A 24,854-nucleotide genomic window follows, 5' to 3' on the forward strand; every position below is an offset into this window, starting at 1 on the left:
GCTGCTCACCCTTTTTGGGTGGTAGCTAGCCGCACTAGTTGCAACGGAAGTTGCAGCTATTTAAATGTGTTGAAGAGCCTGGCCCGGCTAAATAGGCAGCCAGCAGAATGGCAGAATGGCAGAACAGTTCACCAGTTGGCTGCCATGATGCCAGGATGCCGGGCATCCATCTAGTCAACCATCCGTACGGTATGCCACTGCTCATGCCACGCGGCACTGCTCCTCCATCGCTGTGGTTTTTGTTCCTCGCATTTTGCATGAGCTCATTGTTGTTGTACTTGTTGTTCGCTAAGGACGAAGTGCATCGAGGACTTTGCGGTTACACTGGGGGAATCGCTAATCAGCTGGCTATAGCATCTTTAAGATGATGCCAGTGTTATAGCAAGTTATTATGCAGTTTTTAAAGCACCTGCAAGTCGGTTAAGGTTTTCAGTTTTATGTTTAAAAAAAATGCTTTTTTAAAGAGCTGCTGCCACTTCAAGCTTACTATAATTTACAGAATCTAATAATGCACATTGAAAAAGAGTTATTTTGCTTATTTTTCTGGCTTATAGCGTACTAAGTGAAGCAGGTGCGATTTTATAAGTAAATTTCCCCATTATTACTCTAATCATCGGTTCATGATGAAGAAAATCCGCTATTATAGTCGCATCCCCAATTTCTTGCACTGCTCTGTAGAAACTCACTGCCACGCTCCATAATTAATTTCGCCCATGAATAATTTTTAATTAAATGTGCAAAAGCAGAGGGCAAAAAAAAGCTGCACTAAAATAGCATTGAAGGGAGCAATGTGCCCTGGTTTTTGTCATAGCCTTCCTTTTTTTGCGACTGCCAAACTGAAGAGCTGCTGGATAACTGGGAATTCTGCATGGCACTCATAATCAAATTGAACAAAATAAATAAAATAAATAAATAAGGCAGCTATCTACCAACCCAAAGTGTCAGCCATCCATTGAAAGCCACATCATGAAATGCAGCTACTTAAGGTAACAAAGTTCTCCAAGAGATCCCCCGATGAGAAGGAACTGTACGTGCATAAACGAGGCTGTTATCAACTGTCGTCCATTAGGCGTTCGCCACATCTCACAGCTCAACATGCATCATGCTGGATGCTGGATGTTGGATGCTGAAGTGCCGGCTGAATGCTCAATAAATTATATATGTAACATGCTTTTTATCAATTACTCGCACCTTCACAGGCAGCCAGACGACAGACGACAAGCTGCGGCAATGTCCATGGCAAATTGCGGGACAAAACGTGAAGTTGGATACGAGGCGAGCGAAGAGGCAAAGAGTTGAGGCCAGCCCATGAAGACCAGGCCAGGCCAGGCCAGGCCAGGCCAGGCCAGACCAGACCAGATGACGATGCCAACGTGGAGCTGCGACTGCGAAAACTTCGTTGGCAGCAAATGCAATTCCAGCGAGTAAATGGAGACGGCAGCTATCCGAGTCCAAAGGCGTTAACAAGTGTGGCAGCGAAAAGGGAGCTTGGCCAGGTCTGGGCTCCTGAAACTTTTCCATTAGGTTCGCCCTGCCTCCGTTCTCAGAGCACAGTGAAGCCTCTACAGCGGCAACTTGCTCTTGTCATTTGTTGAATGTGATTTTAAGTTAAGATAAAGTACATTTCTAACCTTTAAACTTATGAGAAATGAATTTATATATTATATATTAATCTATACATATATTCCAACAAATTCAGTAGTTTTGCATTTGGAAAACATTTATTTTTTTAAGTGAACTTGTCGAGCTTTCATCAAACTGTGCTGTGCTCTGTTTTTTCAGGGAAGTACGCTTTTATTTAATTTTATAATTACAAGACTCTAGCCCATCATTTGCATCACAGTCTGCTGGCTTTTTTCCACATCCTCAATCTCAGAGCCAGCTGCATAATATTCACAACTTATTCATTGTTTCGTCAATCAGGCGTTGACATGCCAGTTCCGCCCTAATGGCCAACAAACTGAGCAACAGGAGGAGCACTCGGCACACGGGAAACGAGACGAGGGGGAATTGGAACTGTGAAGGCGATGGCGATGGCGAAGGCGAAGGAGGAGCACCACCTGCCACGAAAGCCAGCAAAAGTTATTCAAGCAAAACTCCTCGAACACACAAAAAAGCCAAAGCCAAAACCAAAGCCGAACAAAGCCAAGGAAAGAAAGCAATTTTGTGAAAATTTAAGATGTGTTGCGGGCAAACTTTGGCCTCCATCCCAACCATCATCTCCATCTCCATTCCATCCACTCTGCTCCCTGCTCCGTGTTCTGTGCATTTTACATACAACACGATGGAAACATGAGAACAACAAGCCCACGAAAAAAGGTAAAGAGATAAAAATGCGAAGATACCAGAGGAGACCACGTCTGGGATCCAAGCCAGCCAAGCCAAGCCAGCCCAGGCAAAGCAAGCAACCATCCGGACCCAGGAGTTCACTCATTTAAATTATCAACACGAAGAGGGAAGCTGGAATGGATGCAAGATGTTCTAGAGGAGCGGAGAATCCTCCAGCGAATCCACTTAACTTCAAGTTAACACATATGCTTGGTTGCCTGCGTACGATAATAATAATCATGGTCCCCATGATCACCTTGATGATGAAGCTCTTCCCCATTGCTCCCGATGATGATGAAGTTTGCCTGGCTGTCTTGTTTTTTCGTCATTCTACCTTTTTTTCCTTTTTTTTTTTTGCTTTCCAGTTTGCCAAATTGTTAATGGTTATCAAGGACGAGATGGGACTTCTCTCCTTTGGCTGCAATTTGAGATCCCAGCCGAAATTGCGAACCTTTTTGGTCTGCTGCTGGTGTTCATTTCGGATTTTTTACTCCATTGCTTGGACAGAATATGCAGATTGAGCTGATTTCGCTTTCAGCTTAACTACAAGCTTGAAGATTTAATTAAAGAGGAGCGAATGTATTTTCTTTGACTAAATACAATAATGTCGAAGTGTAAATTAAAATTATAGACCAGCAACAGTGTGTTAAGTACTCCAGTATCCTGCAGGCATTGAATGCTTTTCCAATTATTACGTTATCCACTTTCTTTTAGAAAATAATTGCAATTTGATTATCTCACAGCAATAAGAGCAACGGCTTAAAAAGCTTTAATCCAACGATTTTAATTAAATTGCACAATAGATGCTCGTGACAACCCTGAACGAGAGCCAAAAGGGCTGTCCAAAATGTGGACAACCCTGGTTAATCTCGCTACACAGCATCCCTGACAGCTTTAAATTAAAAGCAAAACCACTGACACGAAAATGTTCACACACCTACTTAAAATGTAATCGCCGCGTGCTGCGAAACAGATCGGGGCGGGTAATCCGGTGGAGGAGTAGAGAGAGAGGAAACTGATGAGGATGTGGATAAGGGATGTGGCTGCGGGGTGCCTGTCTGTGCTCGCCCGATATGACAACTGGCCATTAACGTTAAAATAAATACGCTGCGATGGCCCCGGCCAACGCCAATTGCCAACTAAAAGACTGGAACCTGGACGGATGGCAGCGCGACCATAATGATTGTGTTGCTGAACGCTGGAGGAATGGGTTTGCTGGGCAGGCAAAAGCAAAAAAGCGATGGAGCGTTGAATGAGAAAAATCAACAAACCACAAATCGTATGAACCCGTCGACGGATGCGGGAAAAATGCTAAATAATCTCTGTGGTGGCGCAAAAAACACACACCAAAATGGAAATCAGCTCCTCCTGGCCCGATAATGTGCATGGAAAATTGTGAGTAGCCAGCAGCATGGCGAATTTTGATGGCATGTCCACTGAAGCGAGTCGAACGGACAAACGGACAACGGGACATGCGGACAACTGGACATACGGACAGGCGAACTCGCGGCAACAGCAACTTAAAATGCATTAAAACTCGGCTCGCAGCATTAACATTTAAAAAGTTAAACATAAACATGACTGCCTGCATCCGGATCCACATCCTCATCAGAGTTCGTTGAGGCAGTTAACAAGCTGCCAACCACTACTTGATCAAAACAACATTAATAAAACGACGACGGGGCAACGGGGAAAACTGCGAATAATAAGCACTTGTATAAGAACTTTAATCTTATGCTTGAGTTCCTCGAATTCACATTATTCTGATTGCATTTTATTTTATTAAATTAATAGGCTAGAAGTCTGTTGAAGTAAAATTAATATAAAACAGTATTTGTTTTCTGCCTTTTTTTGTAATATAAATTATAATCGAAGCCCGCCCAGCTCATGATGGCATTAAAATTTATGCCAAAAACCCCAGTTCGCCGAGAACCCGGAAAGCCAGCCTCATCATAAGCGCTGGCCAAGACTGAAGGATGCATCTGAGATCATCAGCCCAACCCATCAGCTCGTTGAAAATTGCCCACAGCCCGATGCTCCTCCAGTCCACCAGCCCACTTATCGAGCAAACATCATCAACTCCAATCCACTCCAGTCGACGACGCGACGCGAAACAAAACGCAATGCGAGTATATAGTAGAGCACTCAGTGGATGCAGCTGTGGATTGGAGTTATACAGCGATAGCTATAGCTACGGCTATGGCCGCCAGTCGAAGCCAAAAGTGGAAATTGCAATTGTGCCCGAAAAGGGGCCGGGAGCATTTTGCTCAGCCATTGTTTGGGTTTCCTCCTGGACGGAGCATCTCATGTTTTATTTAAAATCCTCAACATTATATTACAATGGGCGATGGTGGACGGATGCGACGATCTTTCCATTTGCTTGATGGAATGGAGCATTTAAATATTATGCAGATGGATATGCCTGTTCAACCCCAAGCCCGAATTTCTCTACCAATGTATGTGTGTGTGTATCTGTGGGCATGATGCTAAGCATAACCATCACGAACAAAGCCCCAGAAGACGTGCCCTCAACCAAATAAAATATTGTGGAAAAAAAAATGAAGTCATGAACTTTATTTTCTCTCAACTCGTTAGCATCAACACCCATTTTCCCCGCCCCCAACCAGGCAAATCCCCAGCGAAACGCCATTAACTCGCACAGCATGCAATTTGCACGTTCGGAAGGGAAAGACTTGCCAAAACTCAACTCGTTCGCGCTTCGGGGGAGCAGGCAAAAGAAGAAGCTGGCCAGGCTAAAGCTACACCGTAAAAAAATAGTTCATGTAACTCAAAACAAAATAAAAAACAATCATATTTTAAGCTGATGCTGTATTCAAGTTTTCTAGATAACAGCCCTATGAAATTCTCAAGAACTACACCCCCATTCTCTCAGTGTACAGAGCTCCAGAGCTACAGCCACAAAAAGCATTCCCCAAATTGGTGCCACACAGAAAGAGATAGCTGGCTGACAAAAGAAAGAGGCAGAGAGGGTGGGAGGCAGCGAGAGGCAAAGCAGAAGCGTTGTGGTAGGAATCGTGCCAAAACTGTTGAAAATGTTGCACAAACGATTGGGTTTGTTATCTTTTCCAAACGGAAAACGTGCTGTGCCCCCAACAGAAAACAGAAAACGAAAAAAAAAAACACACACCAACGGCAGCAAGACGACACAACATGGAAAAAGGCGCAGACATGCAGCAGCAGCAGCAAACTCTATGCCACAAAGATGCTGCGTTGCAGTTGCAGCACAGCACCGCTGGAGGAGCATGGCATGGCATGGAGTCCAGAACAAGGTACATCTATCAGTGAAATCGGGGGCGGAGGAGTTACTCTGCTCGTTTTTATTCGAGAATACTTCCTCAGCTCATTGGTTTGGTTAGACGCCCGAGGGTTCAAGGGGCCAAAGACACTCGAGTGGGCCAAGAGCTCTTTGAAGGAGATTCGTTTCTGGAAATGACAGTGGCCCAAAACCAAATCGGCGTCGTTAGCTTCAGCCAGGGGATGGGTGCTTCACTCTATTTGAAGGTGTGGAGAGGTCAGTTGCTGCTGCTTTGCTTTGGATTTCTTTGCCAAGCGTCCATCATCAGCCCTTGGGGCCATAGAAATTTGCATCAATTTCAAGTCAAGGAAGACGAACTTCAATTCCCAACAAGAGGCACTTACTCGGTGCTGCTTGGCATATCGAAGCACTGTTATGGCAAGTAAGTGGTCGATCAACTGCGCCAATTATCATTGTGAGAAGGAAATAATAACTCTGCTTCAAGCTATTTGCAAAAATGTTTTTATTTAAGCCACTTTCAACTGCAACTCCTTTGGTTTGTTAGAAATATTTATGGTAATCCTATTTAAGTCCTGCTCCCCTTTGGTTTGACCCAATTAAAAGAAAGTCTTCAGCTATTTTAAATTTAGTTTGGCTGCCAACAAGTTTTAATGAAAATCTGATTAAAAGTTTTAAAATATTCCAGCATGACTAGCCATCTGCACTGCACTGCACAGCTTAATTAAAGCTTTAAGTATATTAAAAGTTCTAATTTCTCGTGCAGCAATTTAAGTTGGTCCTGTGCTAAAAAAAAGCATTGTTTGAGTGCTTACTTGAAGCGTAAGCACTTCCTAATTAAATACTTGTGCCAAATACGTGACAACGATGGGCAGAGGACGAAATGCAAGCGCAGCTACTGCTCCTGCAGCCGAAGGATACAAGCCTAGTCAGCGTATAAAACGCTGCATCATTATCAGCAATGCCAGGATGTGCAGGATATGCAGGGTTGCTGGTTGTGGGGTTGGTTGTGGGGTTGGGCTGTCGAGGAAACACTGTACCCACATGTCAGCAGCCAGAAAGCTGGCGGGGAATGGGCCTGACAAGCACATGACCATGCTCAATGTTTCTGTTCCGTTCCGTTCTGTTCTGGTCTGGTCTGGTCTGCGTTCTCCTCGGATCGCTTGTGTTCCCATGGTTGTGGCGCACTCACTCATAATCAAGCCGAGGTGGAAGGTAGAAAATGGAGGCGGCCCCGCCCACACAGCCAGCGACGGCACGACTGGGGCCACCACCATTCATATTATGATAACGATGTGGGTTGGTCAGAGGAACAGCAACAGCAGCAGCAGCAGCAGCAAAATCAGCAGAAGCAGCAGCCCCAACAGCCGCATCAGCACACTGAGAAAAATAAGTGTGTGACCCAGATATGTAAAGCCTTCTTAATTAAGACTTCCATGCGAGGTAAACAAGGTACGATTTTTTCACTAGGGGAATCCCATTACGATTTTCTTTAATCTAAAATAGAGTACTACTATAAGCATTTAGCTACTAACTTGATTTTTTACCCAAGTACTTGCTGTTAACGAACGACACTAGTTAGATGAATTAAGAGCTTACAATGCTTACAATATTTTTCAATATGTAAACATGTATTTAATGAGGTGTATCTCAAACTATAATTTTGCTTAATGAGCTCAACTTTTAATTCACAATTGAATTGAATTAAAAGCTAACACAGTTTTGATTTCCTTTATTAGCAGTGCAGTTCAGCAATCTCGCTTGAAAAATATCGTGTTAATATTTTCTGCAGCCCCACGAACCCTGCCACTTCCACTTCCACCTCCTCCTCCACTGCCACTGCCCCACCTCCTCCTCCTCGTAGTGCAGTCCCCTGGACCAGACCAGTGCCTCATCCACCTAGGATCCGTTAATTTTATGGCAATATGCCCCGTTCGTCCGCCGTACACGAGCATAGTTGTGTAGTTGTGCAGTAGAGTAGTTGTAGTTGCTGCACTCAAGTGTTGCCCATCAAGATTGCGGGGCTGTGTGCCTCGCTGGCTATGAATTGCATTCCCGGCGAATCCGGGGGGCTAACCACCCAGTGGGGGCAGTGGAATGGCGGAACACGGGGAGGAGCAGGTGGGCCATGTACTCGCGCACAGCAGGGTAAAAAAAAATGAAGGAAAATTGTAAATTTAATATTCTTGCGCGCCGGCTTGATGATTTAAATTAATTTGCAGCCAGTTGGGCACGGGCTCATTATATTCATTATGCCAGGGTTTACTTTGTATGCCATATATATATATATATATATATATATATATATATATATATATGTATATAGATAGCTATCGATAACGGACTACAACCTTATCAGAACATCTTCTCATTACTGAAAGCAAATTTATCAACAGCAGCTTAAAATATAGGAAATTATGCCCAGCTGCCTGCAAAGCATGAAAACATTGAACAATTCGCTTAACAAATTTGCATTTTTATATTATTTTTTCAATCTATATTATTGTTTACCATATCTGTCCATTTAAAAAAGGGAATTCCCTTGAGTTTGTTTATTTACATTTAATCAGTCACCCCTAAGATAAATTTAAATGCACACCCCTTTCCTTTCCCATAACAAATTAATCCAAATTGTGGTTTACTTTAATTAAATTCCTAATTCCGCCGGAGGCTATAGAACAGATACCCACATGGCAAATAGAGGTAACAGCCACCCGGCTGCCCAAATATTTGTCTATCTAAAAAAACAAAAAGCAATGTGAGGGTAAGTTGGTCACGGCGATAAATAAGTTGGGTAAATAAATGCATAAATAAGGGATTGCAGAACGGCCTATAATGCAAGTTAAATATTGGCTGTGCAAGAGGCAATATGTTAATGCAGATGAAGTCTTGTGACAGGCATACGAAATGAGTAGCATCCACATCCACATCCACATCCTCATCCACATTCACATTCACTTGGCAGTTGGCAGCTGGAAGCGAGGCAACAAACAAATTGACATTCAATTAGTTGCCAGCAAGTCGGGCGCGTCCTCGAGAACACACTGCCACAGTGGAGCCTCCACTTTCGTGCCCCGCCGTCGAAGCTGTAGCTGAAGCTGAAGCTGTCAGAAGCAAACATTTGTGCAAAATAAAAATTTGTACATGTGTACAAATAAAGCAACTACAAGTTCGAGGGCCCTGGAATTGCAAATGTAAAAAAATAAAAAATAAAAAAAGGAAAGAGGCAAAATGTCTACAGCAGCAGCGAGTCTGCCAATTGAGACGAGTCTGCCTTTTGGGATTGGGACTACTCCACTTGTGGCCATTAGCACCGCATGGCAGATGGAATTGATTTATATTGAATTATTGAGCTGCCTGCCAGCCGCGAAACAAGTATTTGTGCACACTGATTGAAGTGAATTGGAATCGAAAATTTCTACAGCGCCCAACTGACAACGAGATTTACTTTTGGTTAATTGCCACATGCGGTCGTCCAAAGTCTGGGCCATGTATGGAAATATGCTGGCATTCGAGGAGGAGCAGGCCACAGATCCCGAGTTGGTTATAAATTGCAGCATAAATTATCCCGATTCAGTCCTGGGTGTTGTAAAAGTAAATTGCCAAGCAGGAGAGCAGAGCAGCCGGTCAAAGACGCGGCAAACAAATCACCATTGCAATTGGCCCCTCGCCTTGGCCTTTAGGATGCCCAACTCCATCTCCACTTGGATGCCCATTCCCGCTCCCATCTCCATACCCATCTTGGCCAAAAGGAGCGACCAGCTTTTGCAAATTGATATTTTATTGCCATTTACTTTTTCTCTTAGCTCGATGTTGTGGCTGCTGCTGCGTTTGCCAGACGGTAATTTATAAATCAATTTCAGATTTATGCCATCCCAGGTGGAAAGTGCCGGCTAACTAATTGCTCTGTCACCGACGAAGGCAAATATTCAAGACATCCCAGGCATTACAAATTCATTAACCAGCAGTCAAGTCATCTTTAAGGCCATTAGTCTGGACACAAAACTGAATTGTTGTTATGAAGCTATAATTCCTAGAGAATCCAAGTAGAATCGAATAGAATTTTATGAGAACTTTAACGCTTTCGCAGTTTAACAATATATTTGTGGGCATTACGGAAAATCCGCAAATAAAACATGCATGCTAATTTAAATCAAATTTATGTTTACCACACTTAGCATAACAAAAGTTATAACCAATCCTAGAGAGAACAAGTAACCCAAAACTAGTTGCTTTTGAATTTTGGCCAGATTTTGCTTTTCACATGCAAATAAATCGGCCACAATGTTCGCATTCAGTTGACAAATTTAGCATTTTGTTCAGGTGTTTCTATGCCTGCTCCTCCTCATCCTCATCATCCAACCATCCATCCATCCATCTATCCATCCTCTTTGTAGCTTATGGGTTTTTTTTCTGGCCGTCCGTCTGATTTCATTTTAATTATTATACTCGCTTGTTACCCCCTACACGCTTTTATTTATACAAATTCTTTACGCTCGCCGTTGTTGTCTTGTTTGGGTTTTTGTTTAGGGACAAAGCCAGATACACAAACGAGCTTTGGCCTGGCTTTGGTTTTGGATTTGGCCATAAAACAGCTTGTTGTGTGGCGAGTGCGACTGCCGCCTCGAGGCGTTTTGTGGGCACAGCCCAGAAAACAGAAAGAAAAAAAAAGCGTATACAAAAACCAAAGTCGAAAACCCAAACACAATCCTCTCCCGCCGCCACAAAACCAAGATGTGATTAGGGCGGTGGAGTGGGATCTGCGTACGTACGGGTATAAACTCTCGGGTTCGCCAGCCAGTAGCGTAGTCCAAGTTCGTGAACAGCTGGGGGAACTCAGGTAGCGCAGGTAACTCTGGAAAACGAGGAGAGCAAACAAGACGTGTCCCAAAACAAGCTAAGCCAAACGATTCCAGAAAGAAGAGATATCGTTACAGTGAGCGAAATTAGTGTGCAGTAGATCGGACTGAAAGTATTTTTCAAAATATGTAAAGAAGCGTGTGTATTATAAATCTATAATCTATTTGCCTTATTTCTGCATTTGAGCAAAATAATTGAACTGATCGAAAAATATATATAATAATAATAATAATTTTTAATAATAATAATATATAATAATAATAATAATATATAATAATAATAATAATATATAATAATTATAATATAATATATATAATATATATATTTCCAATTAATCAATACAATACAAATATTGCCATAGAATCCCTATACTCTGCACATTTAGAAACAGAATGATTATATTTTGGTTCCTCGATTAAATCTACATTCTTTGGAATTTTATATATTTTAAACAAAATATTTACTCGATTATCTCTCAGTGCATACACAAAATCAAGCCATGAAGGCATCTTTTTGGGCTCGTTAAGCACTTGGAGACTGCGGCTCTCGATAAATTTGGCCGTAATCTCGATAATGATTATGTTTGCATTGTTGTTCGTGCCCCTCGCCCCTCTATATACCCATTGTTTTAAAGATTTGGTTTTTGGGAGCCTCTCTGTAATCGGAGCTTATGCGATAATGAAGTTGTTCTCTACTGGTGTAAAATTACTTTGGTGATATCACAAGGAGTGCTGCCAAACTTTACTTAATACAACCACTGCTCGTATATCAACATAATGAAGTTCGACATTAATGGCGCAAACGCAACAGGTTATTTACTGTTAGCTGATTTGTTTAAACTTTTAAAGCGTCGAATCTGCTGGCAGCGTATTTAAATGCGCCCCTTTAGTCGCAAAACGTGTTTTTTTTTTCTTTTGCCTCGCGCCAACTTGAGTGGAGTGGAGTGGAGTTGAGTTGAGTTGACTTGACACCTTCCTATGCATATACTTAACCGCCTGTCCGTTGTCAAGTGAGGTGTCATAAGCGAAATTTATATCGCTGCCATTTGGGGGGATATACCCCAAGTCTGGATTTTATATTTAAAGACTAGCTTAGCCTCTTTTAAATGAATTTGCTAAATTTGCTAAACTCACAACTCAAAAAACTCACATCTTTGGGCATTAACTTTGATTTTAGCCCAATTAGCAGTGTGTATTCCTTCAGAGTGCAGCAGGCAAATAGCCGGCTGTCCACAGCCAATCGAGTGGCCAAGTGGAAACGGAAACTTGTGGGAGCAGCCACACATCAACGCACCCGGCTAAATAAGCTGTTTGCACCCAGTGCAGCAGGCATGAATGCGAAATTAGTCAAGCGCTCAACTGCATTTACCGTGAAGGTGAGCGAGTGACTGAGTGCCACATGCAAACCCACCAGCACCACCACCACCACCACAGCCACATGCAGCGCGTTGTTGCAAGCCCAGGCAATTCAATTTCAATATGTGGCAAATTATAACAATTGCCAAGATCCATCGGAGGAACTCACTCACACGCACCTCGGCAGCTGTGGATGATTGCTGAACTGAATCTGAGGAGGTGTCCGGGTTCAACGTACACTGGCCATCAGGATGAGGTGTTATGAAACAGCAAATTAAAAAAAATAAGTTGCTTTTTAATGCTTGCAATATTTTTTTATATTTTTGAATTGATGTCTTTTAGCTTAAACTCTGATCTCTATTAGAAAATCTCACAAAGGTTCCGCCTTCTAATACTCCATTAAAACTTTTAGCAAAGTAATGTTCTGTTACAAAAGAGACAAAGCAAAGTTTTTTTTTAATTTTTTATATTCTGTTTTTTGTAGAATCGCTCATCAGTTCATTTTATCCATTTCTTATTTGGATATTCAAGACTCTCTTAAAAATTAAACATTTTCATGCTCCAATTTTAGACTTTTTTTTATAAATATGCAACATAAGCTTGTCCCCAAACTTTTGTTAGCCATTGTAACCGTGTGCAGCACTAAAGTTATTACGCATACCAAAGTTAATAAGCTCGAGTCATGGAAATTGTTATAGCTTTTCTGGCCAATGTTGCTGTTGCTCGGCAAAAATGGCTGCAAATTGTTGAAAATTGCCCGGACTGCGTCGGCAGGTGAGGACAGGAAAGAAAAACCGCAATCCGTTGGGCATATATAATATAAGTGTATTCATACCCCATCCAATCCAACTCCAGATATTCCGTACTCACATGCCAATGGAGATGGATCGCTCACAGGTATGGTTATGTGCAGCATGTTGCATGTTGCATGTTGTGGACGGGGCAATTTAGTATCTTAACACGTTACAAATAAATGTCATTATTAAGATGGCATGACATACCACAACCTCGACTGCGAATGTGTGTGCAGAGTAAGGGGAAAGCTCAGCAGATACATGTACCCAGCAGATACATCCACGTATCTGCCGAGGAAGTTGAAGTGGAAAGAGAAGGGAACGGATGCTGCGGATGGTATCTCCCTCGTTTGCTGTTAATTAGCATGCTGGGCCCATAAGGGAGAAATTAAACACAAACGGCGAACAATTTGTGTATCAACACATTAGAGAATCATTCGTTGCCCTGCAATAACCCTTTGGACCAACGATTCCCTTACCGATGCCAATACCAATGCCTAATGATATGCCATTGGCCTCAAACCGGAACTGCCTGGCCATTGCAACAATTACAAATGGGGCCTATTGATAGATTTAAACGCACGCACTCGCAGCAGCGGTTTCAATGATTTGTTTGTGCTGCGCTCAGAAACTCTTTTTCCCAAACAAACGACACGCACAAATGAGTTCGACTACACGGCAAGAAAAAGTTGGGGCCACAAGAATATATGTTTAAAAAAAAAAAGATTTCAAAACAAAGAAACTATCTTTATAAGATAGTTCTTTACTTTTATAATGGATTATAGATTAATATATATTAAAATTGCATGGAACTGCCTTATAAAGGAATATTCATTAGGAATATACCGACTTTTCTTGCAGTGCCTGTTTACATTTAATGTGATGTTTACTTTAAGTGTCTGCTCATTTTCGTTGCGTTGGCGTGTTGCAGTTAAATTTCGCATTGCAGTTTTATATGAATTTATGGCAAACGGCTTGATAAACAATTTACGTTACACTTTATGGCTTTCGTATTCAGCGAATAACCCAGTCGAATTTTCTCCAAGATAAAATATTTTTTTCCAATACCATTCTTTTGGTCGTGTTTTTTACTGACGTTATCGAACTCTTTCCCTTTTGTCCATCAAAAACCATTAAAACTAAGCATGAACCATCTGTGTGATAAATTAGTTTTTGTGGTTTTCTGGTTTCACTTGGCTTGTTTTCGACCTATGTATAACTAATGATGCTGATGTATCCAGGAGATTGCTGGAATTCGGCATCGTGGTTTAATTTATGCGTTAGCCAGTGAATTTTTTTTCTCTCTGGCTGCCAGTCTACAAAGTTTTGATTGGCGAAGTTAAAGGATCTTTAAAAAAAAAAAATAATAAGCAGCCTTAATTTATCGTTCGACCAAAGTTAATTAAAAAATCAATCGAGGCGTTTTCGCTTGGCCCACAAATCATCCAAAGTGTCACTTAAATTATGGAGAAGCTACCCTCTCCAGGGAAAATCAAATACGATATAAAAAAAAAAAAAACGAGCTCTGGACAAATTAGTATGCACAACAGGTTAAAAATTGACAAACGCCAGTCGAAAAGGCAGCTGCGAAAAAAGAGCAACAGGAAAAATGCCAAATATAGAGAGGGTATAAAATAATAAAAGCCATAAATAAACTTTAAATTGGTTTTTTTCCGCCGTCTAGATAGGAAGCGTGTTCCGAGGTACAAGAGTGAAATAAATTAGCAATTCGTCGAACGGGGAGACTGCTGGGCAGTTGGACTATGAAGAAGAAGGATCTGCCAACGAGCTGCGAATTAATGTTTCCTCCCAGCAATATTAGATAACGAAACCCGAGACTCAACCAACGCCATATGGAGTTCAGATCTTTGGCCAAAAAAAAATATTAAAAAAAAAAAATAATAAAAAAAAAAAATAAAAAAAAATGAAGAAGGAAGGAAACTCGGGAGCCAATGAAACGTAAACAAGAACGGCAGTCAGAACAATTACACGAAAACAAAGAGCAGTCAAAAGGCCAAAACAAGCCAAAAACCAAAAAAAAAAAAAAAAAGTAACCAAAAAAAAACAAGGTATAAAGAAGAAAAAGAGGAAAAACATTTCTGGCCAGGTTTGTTGATTGTACGGATATGTGTGGTGGAAGGCATGCTGGGCCTGGCCTCTAAATGACCGGCTTGGCTTGGAAACGAGTCGCAAGTGGCCAAGTGGGACAGGGAGAGGGGGGACTGGCGGCCCAAAAGGGTCTGGGCCATGATTTTGGGCCTGGGTCTGAGCCCGGTCTCGTCTCTTAACGATGTGCATGTTTATGCGCTGCTCTGCTGCGTTGCAGGCAACGCACGAACGCCCAGACATTTAAAGCGGCGGAGGCAGCAACGACAACCAGCAACCAGCAAAAGGAACCCCACCAGCCACTGCGGCCGGAGCACTGTGGCCAGGAGCAGCGGGAGGCGATGGAGGGGACCGGGTGGGTAGCTTGTTAGCAAGGGAGACACGGCCAAGATGCCACCTAGTGATGGGCGACTCCAACGAAACAGAAACTATCGTTTATGCAGAGTAACAATAAGCACTTACTTGATTGTATTACTTATGAATATTTAAGCATAAAATACTAATAAGTTTATAACTTTCTAAGATTATACAACTGGCCTAATCTTAAAATTTTCTATATATTTTTATCTATCATAGCAGTTCACACATGTAAACTGTGACTTCACCTGTGACTCCGCTCTGGTCACATGTGCAACGCCCCATCCCTAAATGTTTCCGGAGTCGAGGAGTCCCCTTGTTTTTATTTCAGTTTCTCGTTCAGTTCGTTAGTTGGCCAAAGCCAACGGCTATGTTAAGTGGCCCCCATACACACAGATACGCACGCACACAGGCGCACGGAGAACAGGGTTGCCTGCGCGCCTGCAGATATGCAAATGGGTATAGAAACTTAATTACTTGCTGACATGTTTGGTGCCTTTAAATTGGCAACTTGTTGGGTAAATTATGCTCGCATTATTTTATTCTCGCCCATGTATATGATGGCTTTTCAAAAACTGACAATCTGTAGGAGAAAATTCAAGTGAATACTAGCTGTTTCCAACATGGCTTTGCTAAAAAAATTCTTTTGTTACTACTCGATCAGCACTGGTGTAGTTGTGATAGCAAGTTCCTATGTAATAATCGATTTACTTCGCCTGTTCTATCACCTGACTATCTTCTATTTCCCAGGGCCTGTTTGTAAAGTGCATTTTGCTTGTGATCGTCAAATGAATTTTCATTAACTTTTCTGCAGTTCGACATTGGTATTTTGAAAAACACAGTGGAGACGATGTCCACGATCTAGTCACGGTTACAATGATGAAGAATCGTATTCAGGTTATCCTAGTCCTGCTGGTTGACCTTTTGACGGATATCGGACTGCTTTTGAGCGTGAATGTAAGTAGCTAATTTTATAAGTTTAGTTAGTTTCTCACACTTAGTTATTAGTCTAGTCGAATACCCATATTGATTTGGATATTAAAAACGATCTTTTTGGCTCTCGTCTACTTGATCGTTATCCTGTCCCTTTCATTTGCCTATAGCCACCTTGTATTGGCCTTGATTTTCATTCCCATATTGGGTAAGATATATGGGGCAAACTAATTGGTTTAAAATTAATTACCTTTCCCACCCCAAGCAATGGAAATATATTTCCTGTTGATTGTGGCCCTGCATTTTGTGGAACTAGGTCTACCGAGTGACGTAAACGACGAGAGTCCCGATGAAACAGCCGTCTAAGTTCTGAATGGTTTTATGTGCTATTAAAGAGATCCTCAAAAAAATAAACACAATCGTTAAATTAACGATTTGCCATGCGAACAACTCGTTTAAACTGCAAAAAGGCAAAGGAGTGCTGGCCGAAGTGCGAGGGAATCGAGATGGTGGATAACCCAGCTGGGAATGCCCTTAGCCTATCAATGTTTCCCTTTTTGCAATTAACATTTGTGGAACACACGTAATTACAAGATTACGATAAGTGATAAGCGACGGCAACGGCAAGAAGGATGCACAAGTTGGCCAAAAGCAGTTGGACGGGTTCGCGATGCGTTTTGTTGTTGCTCTTGTGGCAGTTGCATACACATATATTTGCATATGCCAACCGCGCTGCATATGGTAGCCAATTTGCTGGCAATACCAAAACCAATTACGCAGGTGCACAGGGAAATAGAATTTATAGCAAATTCTTTAAAAATATTCAAAGCATTTAAGTAAGAAGCTGTTTCTACAGTCAGCCAATCGTTTTATGAGCTTGAAACTGCACAGCATTATATTTTCTTCTACAATCCTAGTTTTATAACTAATAAATCTGGTTATTTTTCTCTGTGTAATATATACGCAATATGCACAACCCTATCAGCCAACACACAGAGGTCAGTGCCAGGCCAACCCGCCCACACACAAATCTGTGGTCAGAGGAGGGCGTTCGTCGCGTTGATGAGCAGGATGATGCCATGATGCGACGATGATGATGTGGATGCAACCGAACTGCCGGGCGGCAGGCAGGCACAGATGCATTACACAAACGCCGGACTGACCACACCACAACATTATTGTTTAAATTGCAAAGTGATACATTTGTGCCGGCGGACCGAGAGTTTGCCTTTGGTTTTAGCAGTTTGCATACGGAATGCAGATGGCTCCCAGGATGATTGGGTTAGTTAAAGCCCAATTGTGTTTGCCGTTCGTTCGGGCGTTTCATTGGGCTTAAGTTTAAGCAGATATTTGAATGCAATTCCTGGCAGGAAGCTGTTTAACAGCTATGCATTTCGATAGCAAACTAAATCAACAGCTTGCCAGCTGTGGAAAGTTTAAGCGAGCTTTGAATAGTATGATTAAAGGTTAAGTTGATTAATTGCAATTCAAGAGCTCATTTGGTGTCATTCCTTGCGGGCAATATGTTTATAATTATGCAAAATTAGGTAACATTTTAGGAAATTATAACTATTTTACATTGCCATAATTGTCATTGTACGTAATGTGAAAAGCTTTAAACATATTATAGAAACCTAATTAAAATAATTGCATTAATCATAGTCCATAATTTTATTTCCAACAGAGAGTAAAGTTGAAGTGATTCTTTGCTAAAGGCTATTAGTTTGGGCAGCTTTCTTTTGAAATATAATATAATTAAACTAGTTCATGCAATAGTTAACATCCTGATAGAATGCTAAACATCAAATTAAGTTTTTAATTGCTACGCTCGAGCTTAAACTTACGCACGACTAAATTGAGTTGGGCATTTTTAATTGGATAATTGGGAAATACTAGCGACTAATGCTGCCTAGACAAATCCCGCGAGGAAAGACAAAGTGTGGCAAGTGTTGACTGACATTCTAAGCCAATGTCAGCTGGCTGTTGGAAAGTTGAAAGTGGAACTGGTGCACACATAAATGAAATCAAAATCAATGTCAACAACAGTGAAATGTCGAGTGTCCCGCGGGGACGCAAAGGATGTCAGCCAGGATGGCAGGATGCCGTCAGTGGGCGGTGGATGTGGCGTCAAAGGCGCCGTCGCCTTTGAAGTGCTCCCATTACTACTAAACTGGCGTTACTACGGCGTAGTAAATAGAAGCTAAAGCAAATAGCGCTGACGTAAAGGGACCAAAAAGGGGGAATCCCCCACACGGCGTGACAGCAGCGCGCAAAAACGTCAGTTAGCTGCAAAAAAGAACAAGGTTTAAAGAAGAACCGGGTGGCCGTTGGGTAGTGTGGGTGTGGAGCGGGTGGCATGGGCGGCAAATCAACGCTGGCAAAAAAACACTTTGTGCGCGCGTCAAAGTGTTAAAGAAAGTAAGCATCCATCCACACACCACCCAAACCACCCAACACCACCCACACACAACGACGGAGAGCTGGCCGGGAATGACGGGAGATGGGTTTTTTTCCCGGAGCTTTGTGTACATATTTGATGCGCTTTTTTTCCTCCCACCCGGCTCGACAAATTTAAGTTTTCGGGCTTCCTTTTCGGTGCAGCGGCACTTGCTTTGTGGATGCCTCCATGCATGCTGGAGTACTCGCAATTCCGGACTCCGAAAAAAACTCCGGATTGCAACTGAAGGAGAGAGCCGGAAAATAAAAAAAAAATAAACGAAGAATCCGAAGGCTTATCTTTCAGCCAAACACTCGAGCGTTTTTGGGGCTTAACGATGTTTGGACGGCCTTTGTCCATTTGCTATTTCCATATTGACTTGTCCCGTGCAGGTCCCTGCTACTTCAGTCCTTTGGGCCCCTTTTTTAAGCTGCACTGAGAAAAACTTTCAAGGAGTCATGCAATATCAATCTATAGAATTCAATTCAATTCAATTCTATAGAATTCAGCACACGAAATTTGTAAGTTCCTTTTCTAGACTTCATATCTCAACTTTGCTTATAATTCCCAAGTGCTTTTTCTACAGAACAATTCATATACAGGATCTATCAATTTACTTTTAGATTTTAACTTATATACAAATTAGATTGAATTGATGAGAATTTAACATTTTTCTGAGTGCACACTTTTTGAGCCTGGGTCAATGCTTTGTGCATTTGAAATATGCCGGCAATTACCGGGCAACTTTGCCATATTACAACTGCTGAATTATTAGTGAGCTGCTTTTTTCAGCTCATTAGCGTCGCATCTAGTGGAAAAGTGTTTTTGGTGGGGCCGCAAAATTGTTGTAGTAGTAGTAGAAGTAGATGAAGAAGGGGGTACTAAATTATGCGCAGTGCAATCAAGTTGAGTGCGTACTACAGTCTAAATAAGTAGTAGTTGTTTATTCATAAAAGCATTGCGCCGAGAAATTGTCAGCCTTTGGGCTTTGACAACACGAAAAAGAGCTTAAAGGAAAACGCAAAGCGGCAAAGGAAGGGGCTAAAAGGCTGGGCGAGGGGCGGGGAGCGGGAAGCTCAAAAGTGCAGTTGAAACCACATAAACAAACGCATACAGTGGGCACTCGAACAGGCGAAATGCCTTAAATGCAGTTGAGTTGCACTGAAGTACTCATTTTTTGTCTATGGGGTTTTAAGCTTTTAAATTCAGTGGAGCATTTAAATAAATAAATCAAGATTTTCATGTAAATATTCAATCTGAATGGTAATTGTTGAATTTTTGATAAAATATCTATTTTAAATGAATATTCATCTAAGTTATGACATTAGAAACCAATAAACCAAGAAACCTATAAATATAAAATCAAATATTATTTTGAGAAAAACATAGGCCTCTAGAGAAATCACTAAACTAATCACTCTCAATTTATAATTCAATCACTTGGCAATCCCGCAACTACATTAGTTCACATTAGCGAGCGATACCTGTAGTACAAAAGCCTTTGAGGGAAATGAAGGAGCGATATCAGCGACCCCCATTCCCATTACAAACTGTCTATCCCTGCGGTTTTTTGAACTCAAAGCCCTCGCCACTCGTCAAATTAATCGAACTCCCATCAAATGCTTGTCAGTTCGCAGCTCCTTTGGCAAAAGCGATGCCCTTTGTTCGAAATGAAAGCACAGAACTTACCATTTTTGTACTGCCAACTGTTTGAGATGCCAAAGCAAATCAGTAGAAAGCCGATCAGCATTTGTCGCCAGCCCACTCCGCTGTTAGATTTCGCGCATTTCGTCGCTTTCGTTGTCACATCTTTATTACTATCTATAACTTGGCACAATTGAGGTTCGATTTCAGCAGACTTTGTGTATGGCTCGAGAGCCATCTTATTTTGGAAGCACTATCTCCGGAATTTTAAGACATTTGGCGCAAAAACAACAGATGACGCGACCCGATCGTTTGTCTTTTGTTAGGCGCACATGATAATCACACGGAAAAACTGCAAGTGGAAGAGAGATGGAGGTTTGAAAACAGGTCGCTATCGAAAATCTTTCACTCCTAGGGTATCAAATAACACCATTGTTTGTAGATACTTTGTAGTTACTACGTATCTTTTTTAATATATTGGTTCAACTGTTATGTACGTACTACCATACGATTCAAATTTATTTAAGTTTTGATCACGTGTAAGTTAATAACTTTTTAGTTCCTAGTGCTCGCACTTTTGTTGCGCAGTGTTAGCTAGCTGTTGCTGTTGTTGTTATTATTACAGTCTTTCAGTTGAGTTTCCCGCTTCTTTGTTGGCCAGTGTGATCGTCTTGTTTGCATGTGTGCGAGCCACCAATTGTTGTTGTCGTTAAGTAGCGAGTGATAAGCAATTGTGCAACTGTGTGAGGGCCACCACACCGCCACCACCCCCTCCGACCCAACTGGTCGCCAAATTGAAATACTGTAAGTGATAAGGTGACTCTGGGTAATTAGGGAACCTCTTTTGCCGCTTCCACGGCGCAACAAGCCGGCAATCTACGAATTGCGGTGTGCGCGTATGTGTGTGCAACCCCCAGAAAGGCGCTGCGCTGCACTTTCCAGTGGAATATTTCACGACGCAACCAAAACAAACGCCGTTTGCCGCTGGAAAATGCAGCAGCAGCAACAAAGCAACAGAGAGCAAGTGAGAAAAAAACACACAAACACACGCGCACACACGCACAGACGCACACACACACTGGGGGAAAACAGAACGTCTTTCAAGCAGGCCGTAAATTTAGATGCCCGAAAATCTCTTGTTTTGTTTTTAGAACCATTTGATACACATTCCAACAACAACAACAGCAACATCTCGCATGCTGCACAACAAACACGAAAAGCACGCCAAATTCCACAGTATCGATGGTTTATCCCCGTTGAAAGTGTATTAATCGGCGCCGTTTCATCGTTATTTGTTATTTAACCAACGCAATTCGACCGAGCGCAGCCATTTTGTGGTTACTTTGTTTTGTAAATATTTGATTTACTTTTCACTGAGTTTTCCGTTCGCCGTGTTGCCGTGTTTTTCGTCTCGCTCTTTCGAACAGTGTGACCGCACTGAGGCGACGTACCCTGCCGTCAGTATGGCTGTGCCTAATTTGCCTAAATATTACCAAAAGAGTGTTCTAAATATACCAAAAAATATACTGGAAGTAGAGTACACGGTTGGTTGGAAACCTTGCTAAAAAAAAAAACAGAACACCATTTTGTTTTAATTATTTCTGAATAGAATTATATAATTTCATCAAATGGCGCAAAACGAACATTGCAAATATGTTCAAATGAAACCTTTACCCAACTCCTTTTTTTATAGAGAGAGAATAAAATTATATTATACATATAATGAATATTATATTATTGAATAGTTAGTTTTAAATTTTTAGAAATTACAAAATATGTTTGATATATGTTCTATTCTTTTATAAGCAACTAAGCAAATATTAATTGATTTTTGCAAAATGTTATTAAAATGTTTCAGCTGTTAAACTTGTGGAAAACTTTAAGTTGACTACTTGCACATCTAAACTGTATTTTTTGTAACGCCAACATTAATATAAAATTTGTTAAATTACATCTAGAGCAGAGCATTTACAAATGCTAGGTGTGATTATCCATGAACTGCAGTTCCGACCACAGGAGCAGGGCGTTCGGGGGCAAAGGTCGCGGCTGCGGCGAAAGCAACATCACTGCTTGTCTTTCCATGTCCACTTCGGTTCTAAGGATATTCAAATAACAATCATATATAGCTAGTATAATATCTAGTTTAAGTTCAGCAACACTTACACGCAGCAAAAGCCGGCCACGTTGGTGCCAATCACATCGTCCTCCACGGACTCGGCAAAGCTGAGTGCCAGCACATGATGGATTAGGGCGGGCGTGGGTGTAACCGCCACCACCTTGGTCTTGTTGTCCTCGGCCTTCATTCCAATTGGCATGCAGGAGTCGGGCAGCGGCGGTGCGCCGATCTTGTAGAGTCGCAGGTCCTGGAACTTCACCTCGAAGCTGAACGGATAGAAGGGCGCCCTTGTATTGCCGTAGAAATACTCCTTGATGCGCTGATCCCTCGCCTCGTGTCGCAGTTCCTTGCTGCGCTCGACGACGCCGCCACTCTTGGGCAGCAGTACCACATGAACTCCCTTTGGCACATCCCGAAGCAGCTCGTTGTACAGTCGCTCCTGGTCCAGGACGAAGATGGCGCAGGCTCCATAGGCTTTGGCCGCGTGCAACAGGTGCGCGTAGCCGGATCCCTTTACCCAGCCACAAGTGTTTATAATAATGCCAGAGCTTTTTGCTGCGAAGATGGAGAAAATTGCAGTTTATATATTGAAAACTGCTCAGATTTGTTATACACCTTCCCAACTTACTTCGCTTGTTGCTATTTAGGGATTGCAGCGTTACCTCGGCCATTTTGGAAACCACGGCATTGTACAGTACGCTGTTACCGCTGGGCGACTTATGGCCAAAGTGATAGACCAGCGGCGCTGTCTTGGCGAATCCCTCCTCGACGTTCGCCGGTCGCTCGATGAGAATGGTGGCCACACTGCCGGAAATGGCTATCGAGCCCTGTCCAACATCCAGGTCGGCGTACAGCGGTCGACGACCCACGCGCACAGCATAGTTAAGCAGGATGCGGCAGAGAGTGCTCTTGCCCACGTCCATGGGACCGACGACCATGGCCACTGGTCCGTAGCGATCCTTCTCCTCGGCCTCCATGCGGAATTGCTCCAGTGCCGCATGACAGTTGACGTACTGCACCATCGGCGTCTCCTTGGAGATGTAGCACACGTCCATTTTGCCGGAAACGTGGAGCACACAGCCCTGGTACGTGAAGATGGCCACCTTGGCGCCCACACCAAACTCGTACTGCTTTTTCTTCACCAGCTCCGTGCCGAACAGCTCCGCAAATCCACTGACCAGCTGAAATCAACAATTTGCTTATAAATAACGAATTTATTGTAATCCGAAGAGGTTTTTCGACCACTTACGGACACCAGCACTTTGGCGTCCTTCTGCTCGATTTCAAATCGCAGCTCGGAGTCGGACTCCAGTGTGTAGTCTTTGCCATGGTCCTCCGACATGGGTGTGTCTTCAGTGCTCTGCTAATGTGTTTTAATGGCGAAATAGGGCAATTATCTAAAAATGTACGAGGTAAACAATTTCGCATCAGCTGTGCATTAGGGATGGGAATTGGCCGATAGCTGTATAGTAGTAATTAATCGAGTTGTGGGGGGTATACATGATCACTGTAAAATAATTTAAAGTACTGGACGTCTTTAAACAAATAACATGTATTTACAAAAATATTAATTGTTACATAAATTAACATATTTTAATTCTCAATTGTTATAAATATATTTAGTTAGTCAGTGCCCATTGAAATCCTCGTTTCATCGGTAATGGGTATTATTTGCTTTGCTTGATACGGTCACACTGTCACACAAAAAGCGGGAATTCTTTCAAAAATTTCGTTTTCGTTATTTTAAATAAGTACACACAATTTTAAAATGCCACGACACAGTAGAGCCAAGCGCGCACCCAGGCCGTCGGCGAACAACTCAAAATCGCCGAACGACGACGACACGGCCTTCCACTCGCCGGAGCCAGAAGACGGCACCGACTACGGCCTCGAGTTCACAACCAGCCAACTGACGCTTCAGGAAAACAATCGGCGTTCCTCGACGATGCGCAGGGACGCCGGACGGAGGCAGTCGCCAACGAATGGTAGCTCAGCCAGTGGCGAGGAGGAGGACCAGGAGAATCGCCATCCCAGAGCCAGACCGTCGCAGACGCGTCGATTGACCATGCAGCAGGAAAGCAAGACGCGGGCAGCAGGGCCAGTTGCTGCGCAGAACCAGACCAGGCGGCGCAAAGCGACCAATCCCATGAGCAGAGCCAAGAGGATGGATCGCGAGATTCGGCGACTGCAGCACCATCCCGGTACACTGATACCCAAGCTGCCGTTCTCGCGTCTGGTGCGGGAGTTTATCATGAAGTACAGCGACGGCGAGCCGCTGAGGGTCACCGAGGGCGCCCTATTAGCCATGCAAGAGTCCTGCGAAATGTACTTGACGCAGCGGCTCGCGGACTCCTACATGCTAACCAAGCATCGCAATCGCGTCACACTGGAGGTGCGCGACATGGCATTGATGGCCTACATCTGCGACCGGGGTCGGCAAGCTTAGTCCAAAAAAGATGTTTAGGCTTAGTTTAATTATTTGTTTGAATAGTTTTGTATATTCTTTGTAGTGTTTACGTAATGAAAAGTTAAAAGAAATTGTTAAATCCCCCTTTTTATACCATTAATATTAGCTTTAAATAAATATTTTTGCTTGACAAGATTGTTAATTTCACTCAAATTGTTCAAAGTAATCAATTCACTCAAACAA

At 42.5% G+C, this 24,854-nt stretch overlaps 4 protein-coding genes across 7 annotated transcripts in view; 2 read left to right on the top strand and 2 right to left on the bottom strand.

Annotated features, from left to right (window-relative positions):
- LOC6734322 (low-density lipoprotein receptor-related protein 6) overlaps positions 1-21,565 on the bottom strand; it is a 29,814-nt gene extending 8,249 nt beyond the window's left edge. The window contains exons 1-2 of the mRNA XM_016182133.3: positions 21,456-21,565; positions 20,134-20,440 (exon numbers count right to left, since the gene is read on the bottom strand). Coding sequence (XP_016027392.1) covers positions 20,134-20,326 — 193 coding nt within the window. The 5' untranslated portion in view covers positions 20,327-20,440; positions 21,456-21,565. The remainder of the gene's footprint in view (positions 1-20,133; positions 20,441-21,455) is intronic.
- On the top strand, positions 15,629-16,473 carry LOC6734324. Of its 4 annotated transcripts, none has more exons than XM_044922397.1 (5): positions 15,653-15,769; positions 15,825-15,833; positions 15,889-16,031; positions 16,083-16,215; positions 16,273-16,472. In XM_044922397.1, exons 3-5 carry the CDS (start codon positions 15,951-15,953, stop codon positions 16,371-16,373), a joined length of 315 nt encoding a protein of 104 aa, XP_044778332.1. In that variant the 5' UTR covers positions 15,653-15,769; positions 15,825-15,833; positions 15,889-15,950; the 3' UTR covers positions 16,374-16,472. The 4 variants fall into 4 exon arrangements, with proteins under 4 accessions (XP_044778333.1, XP_016027394.1, XP_044778332.1 ...); XM_016167988.3 differs by having other exon boundaries at positions 15,656-15,769; positions 15,825-15,829; XM_016167989.3 differs by having other exon boundaries at positions 15,639-15,833; positions 16,273-16,473.
- A 407-nt stretch (positions 21,566-21,972) lies between the features above and the next one.
- On the bottom strand, positions 21,973-23,668 carry LOC6734325 (protein CLP1 homolog). The gene is made up of 4 exons (XM_002081312.4): positions 23,454-23,668; positions 22,833-23,385; positions 22,252-22,759; positions 21,973-22,183 (listed from the first exon to the last, which is right to left on the bottom strand). The coding sequence occupies exons 1-4, from the start codon at positions 23,544-23,546 to the stop codon at positions 22,066-22,068; spliced, it is 1,272 nt and encodes a 423-aa protein (XP_002081348.1). The 5' UTR covers positions 23,547-23,668; the 3' UTR covers positions 21,973-22,065.
- Positions 23,669-23,862: 194 nt separating this feature from the next.
- LOC6734326 (histone H3-like centromeric protein cid) lies at positions 23,863-24,804 on the top strand. The gene has a single exon (XM_002081313.4). The coding sequence runs from the start codon at positions 23,973-23,975 to the stop codon at positions 24,648-24,650; it is 678 nt and encodes a 225-aa protein (XP_002081349.1). The 5' UTR covers positions 23,863-23,972; the 3' UTR covers positions 24,651-24,804.
- The last annotated feature ends 50 nt before the right edge of the window (positions 24,805-24,854 follow it).

Source organism: Drosophila simulans, chromosome 2R (assembly GCF_016746395.2).
Source record: "Drosophila simulans strain w501 chromosome 2R, Prin_Dsim_3.1, whole genome shotgun sequence".
Lineage (NCBI taxonomy): Eukaryota > Metazoa > Arthropoda > Insecta > Diptera > Drosophilidae > Drosophila > Drosophila simulans.

Bases quoted from the DNA above. Each gene is read 5' to 3' on its own strand.
- LOC6734324 (XM_016167989.3), top strand. From the start codon at position 15,698: ATGGCTTTGCTAAAAAAATTCTTTTGTTACTACTCGATCAGCACTGGT. The intron at 15,834-15,888 runs GTAAAGTGCATT...ACTTTTCTGCAG, and splicing joins CTATTTCCCAGGGCCTGTTT to TTCGACATTGGTATTTTGAA. The intron at 16,216-16,272 runs GTAAGATATATG...TCCCACCCCAAG, and splicing joins GATTTTCATTCCCATATTGG to CAATGGAAATATATTTCCTG.
- LOC6734325 (XM_002081312.4), bottom strand. From the start codon at position 23,546: ATGTCGGAGGACCATGGCAAAGACTACACACTGGAGTCCGACTCCGAG. The intron at 23,386-23,453 runs GTAAGTGGTCGA...TGTTGATTTCAG, and splicing joins ACGCCAAAGTGCTGGTGTCC to CTGGTCAGTGGATTTGCGGA. The intron at 22,760-22,832 runs GTAAGTTGGGAA...CCATCTTCGCAG, and splicing joins CCTAAATAGCAACAAGCGAA to CAAAAAGCTCTGGCATTATT.
- LOC6734326 (XM_002081313.4), top strand. From the start codon at position 23,973: ATGCCACGACACAGTAGAGCCAAGCGCGCACCCAGGCCGTCGGCGAAC.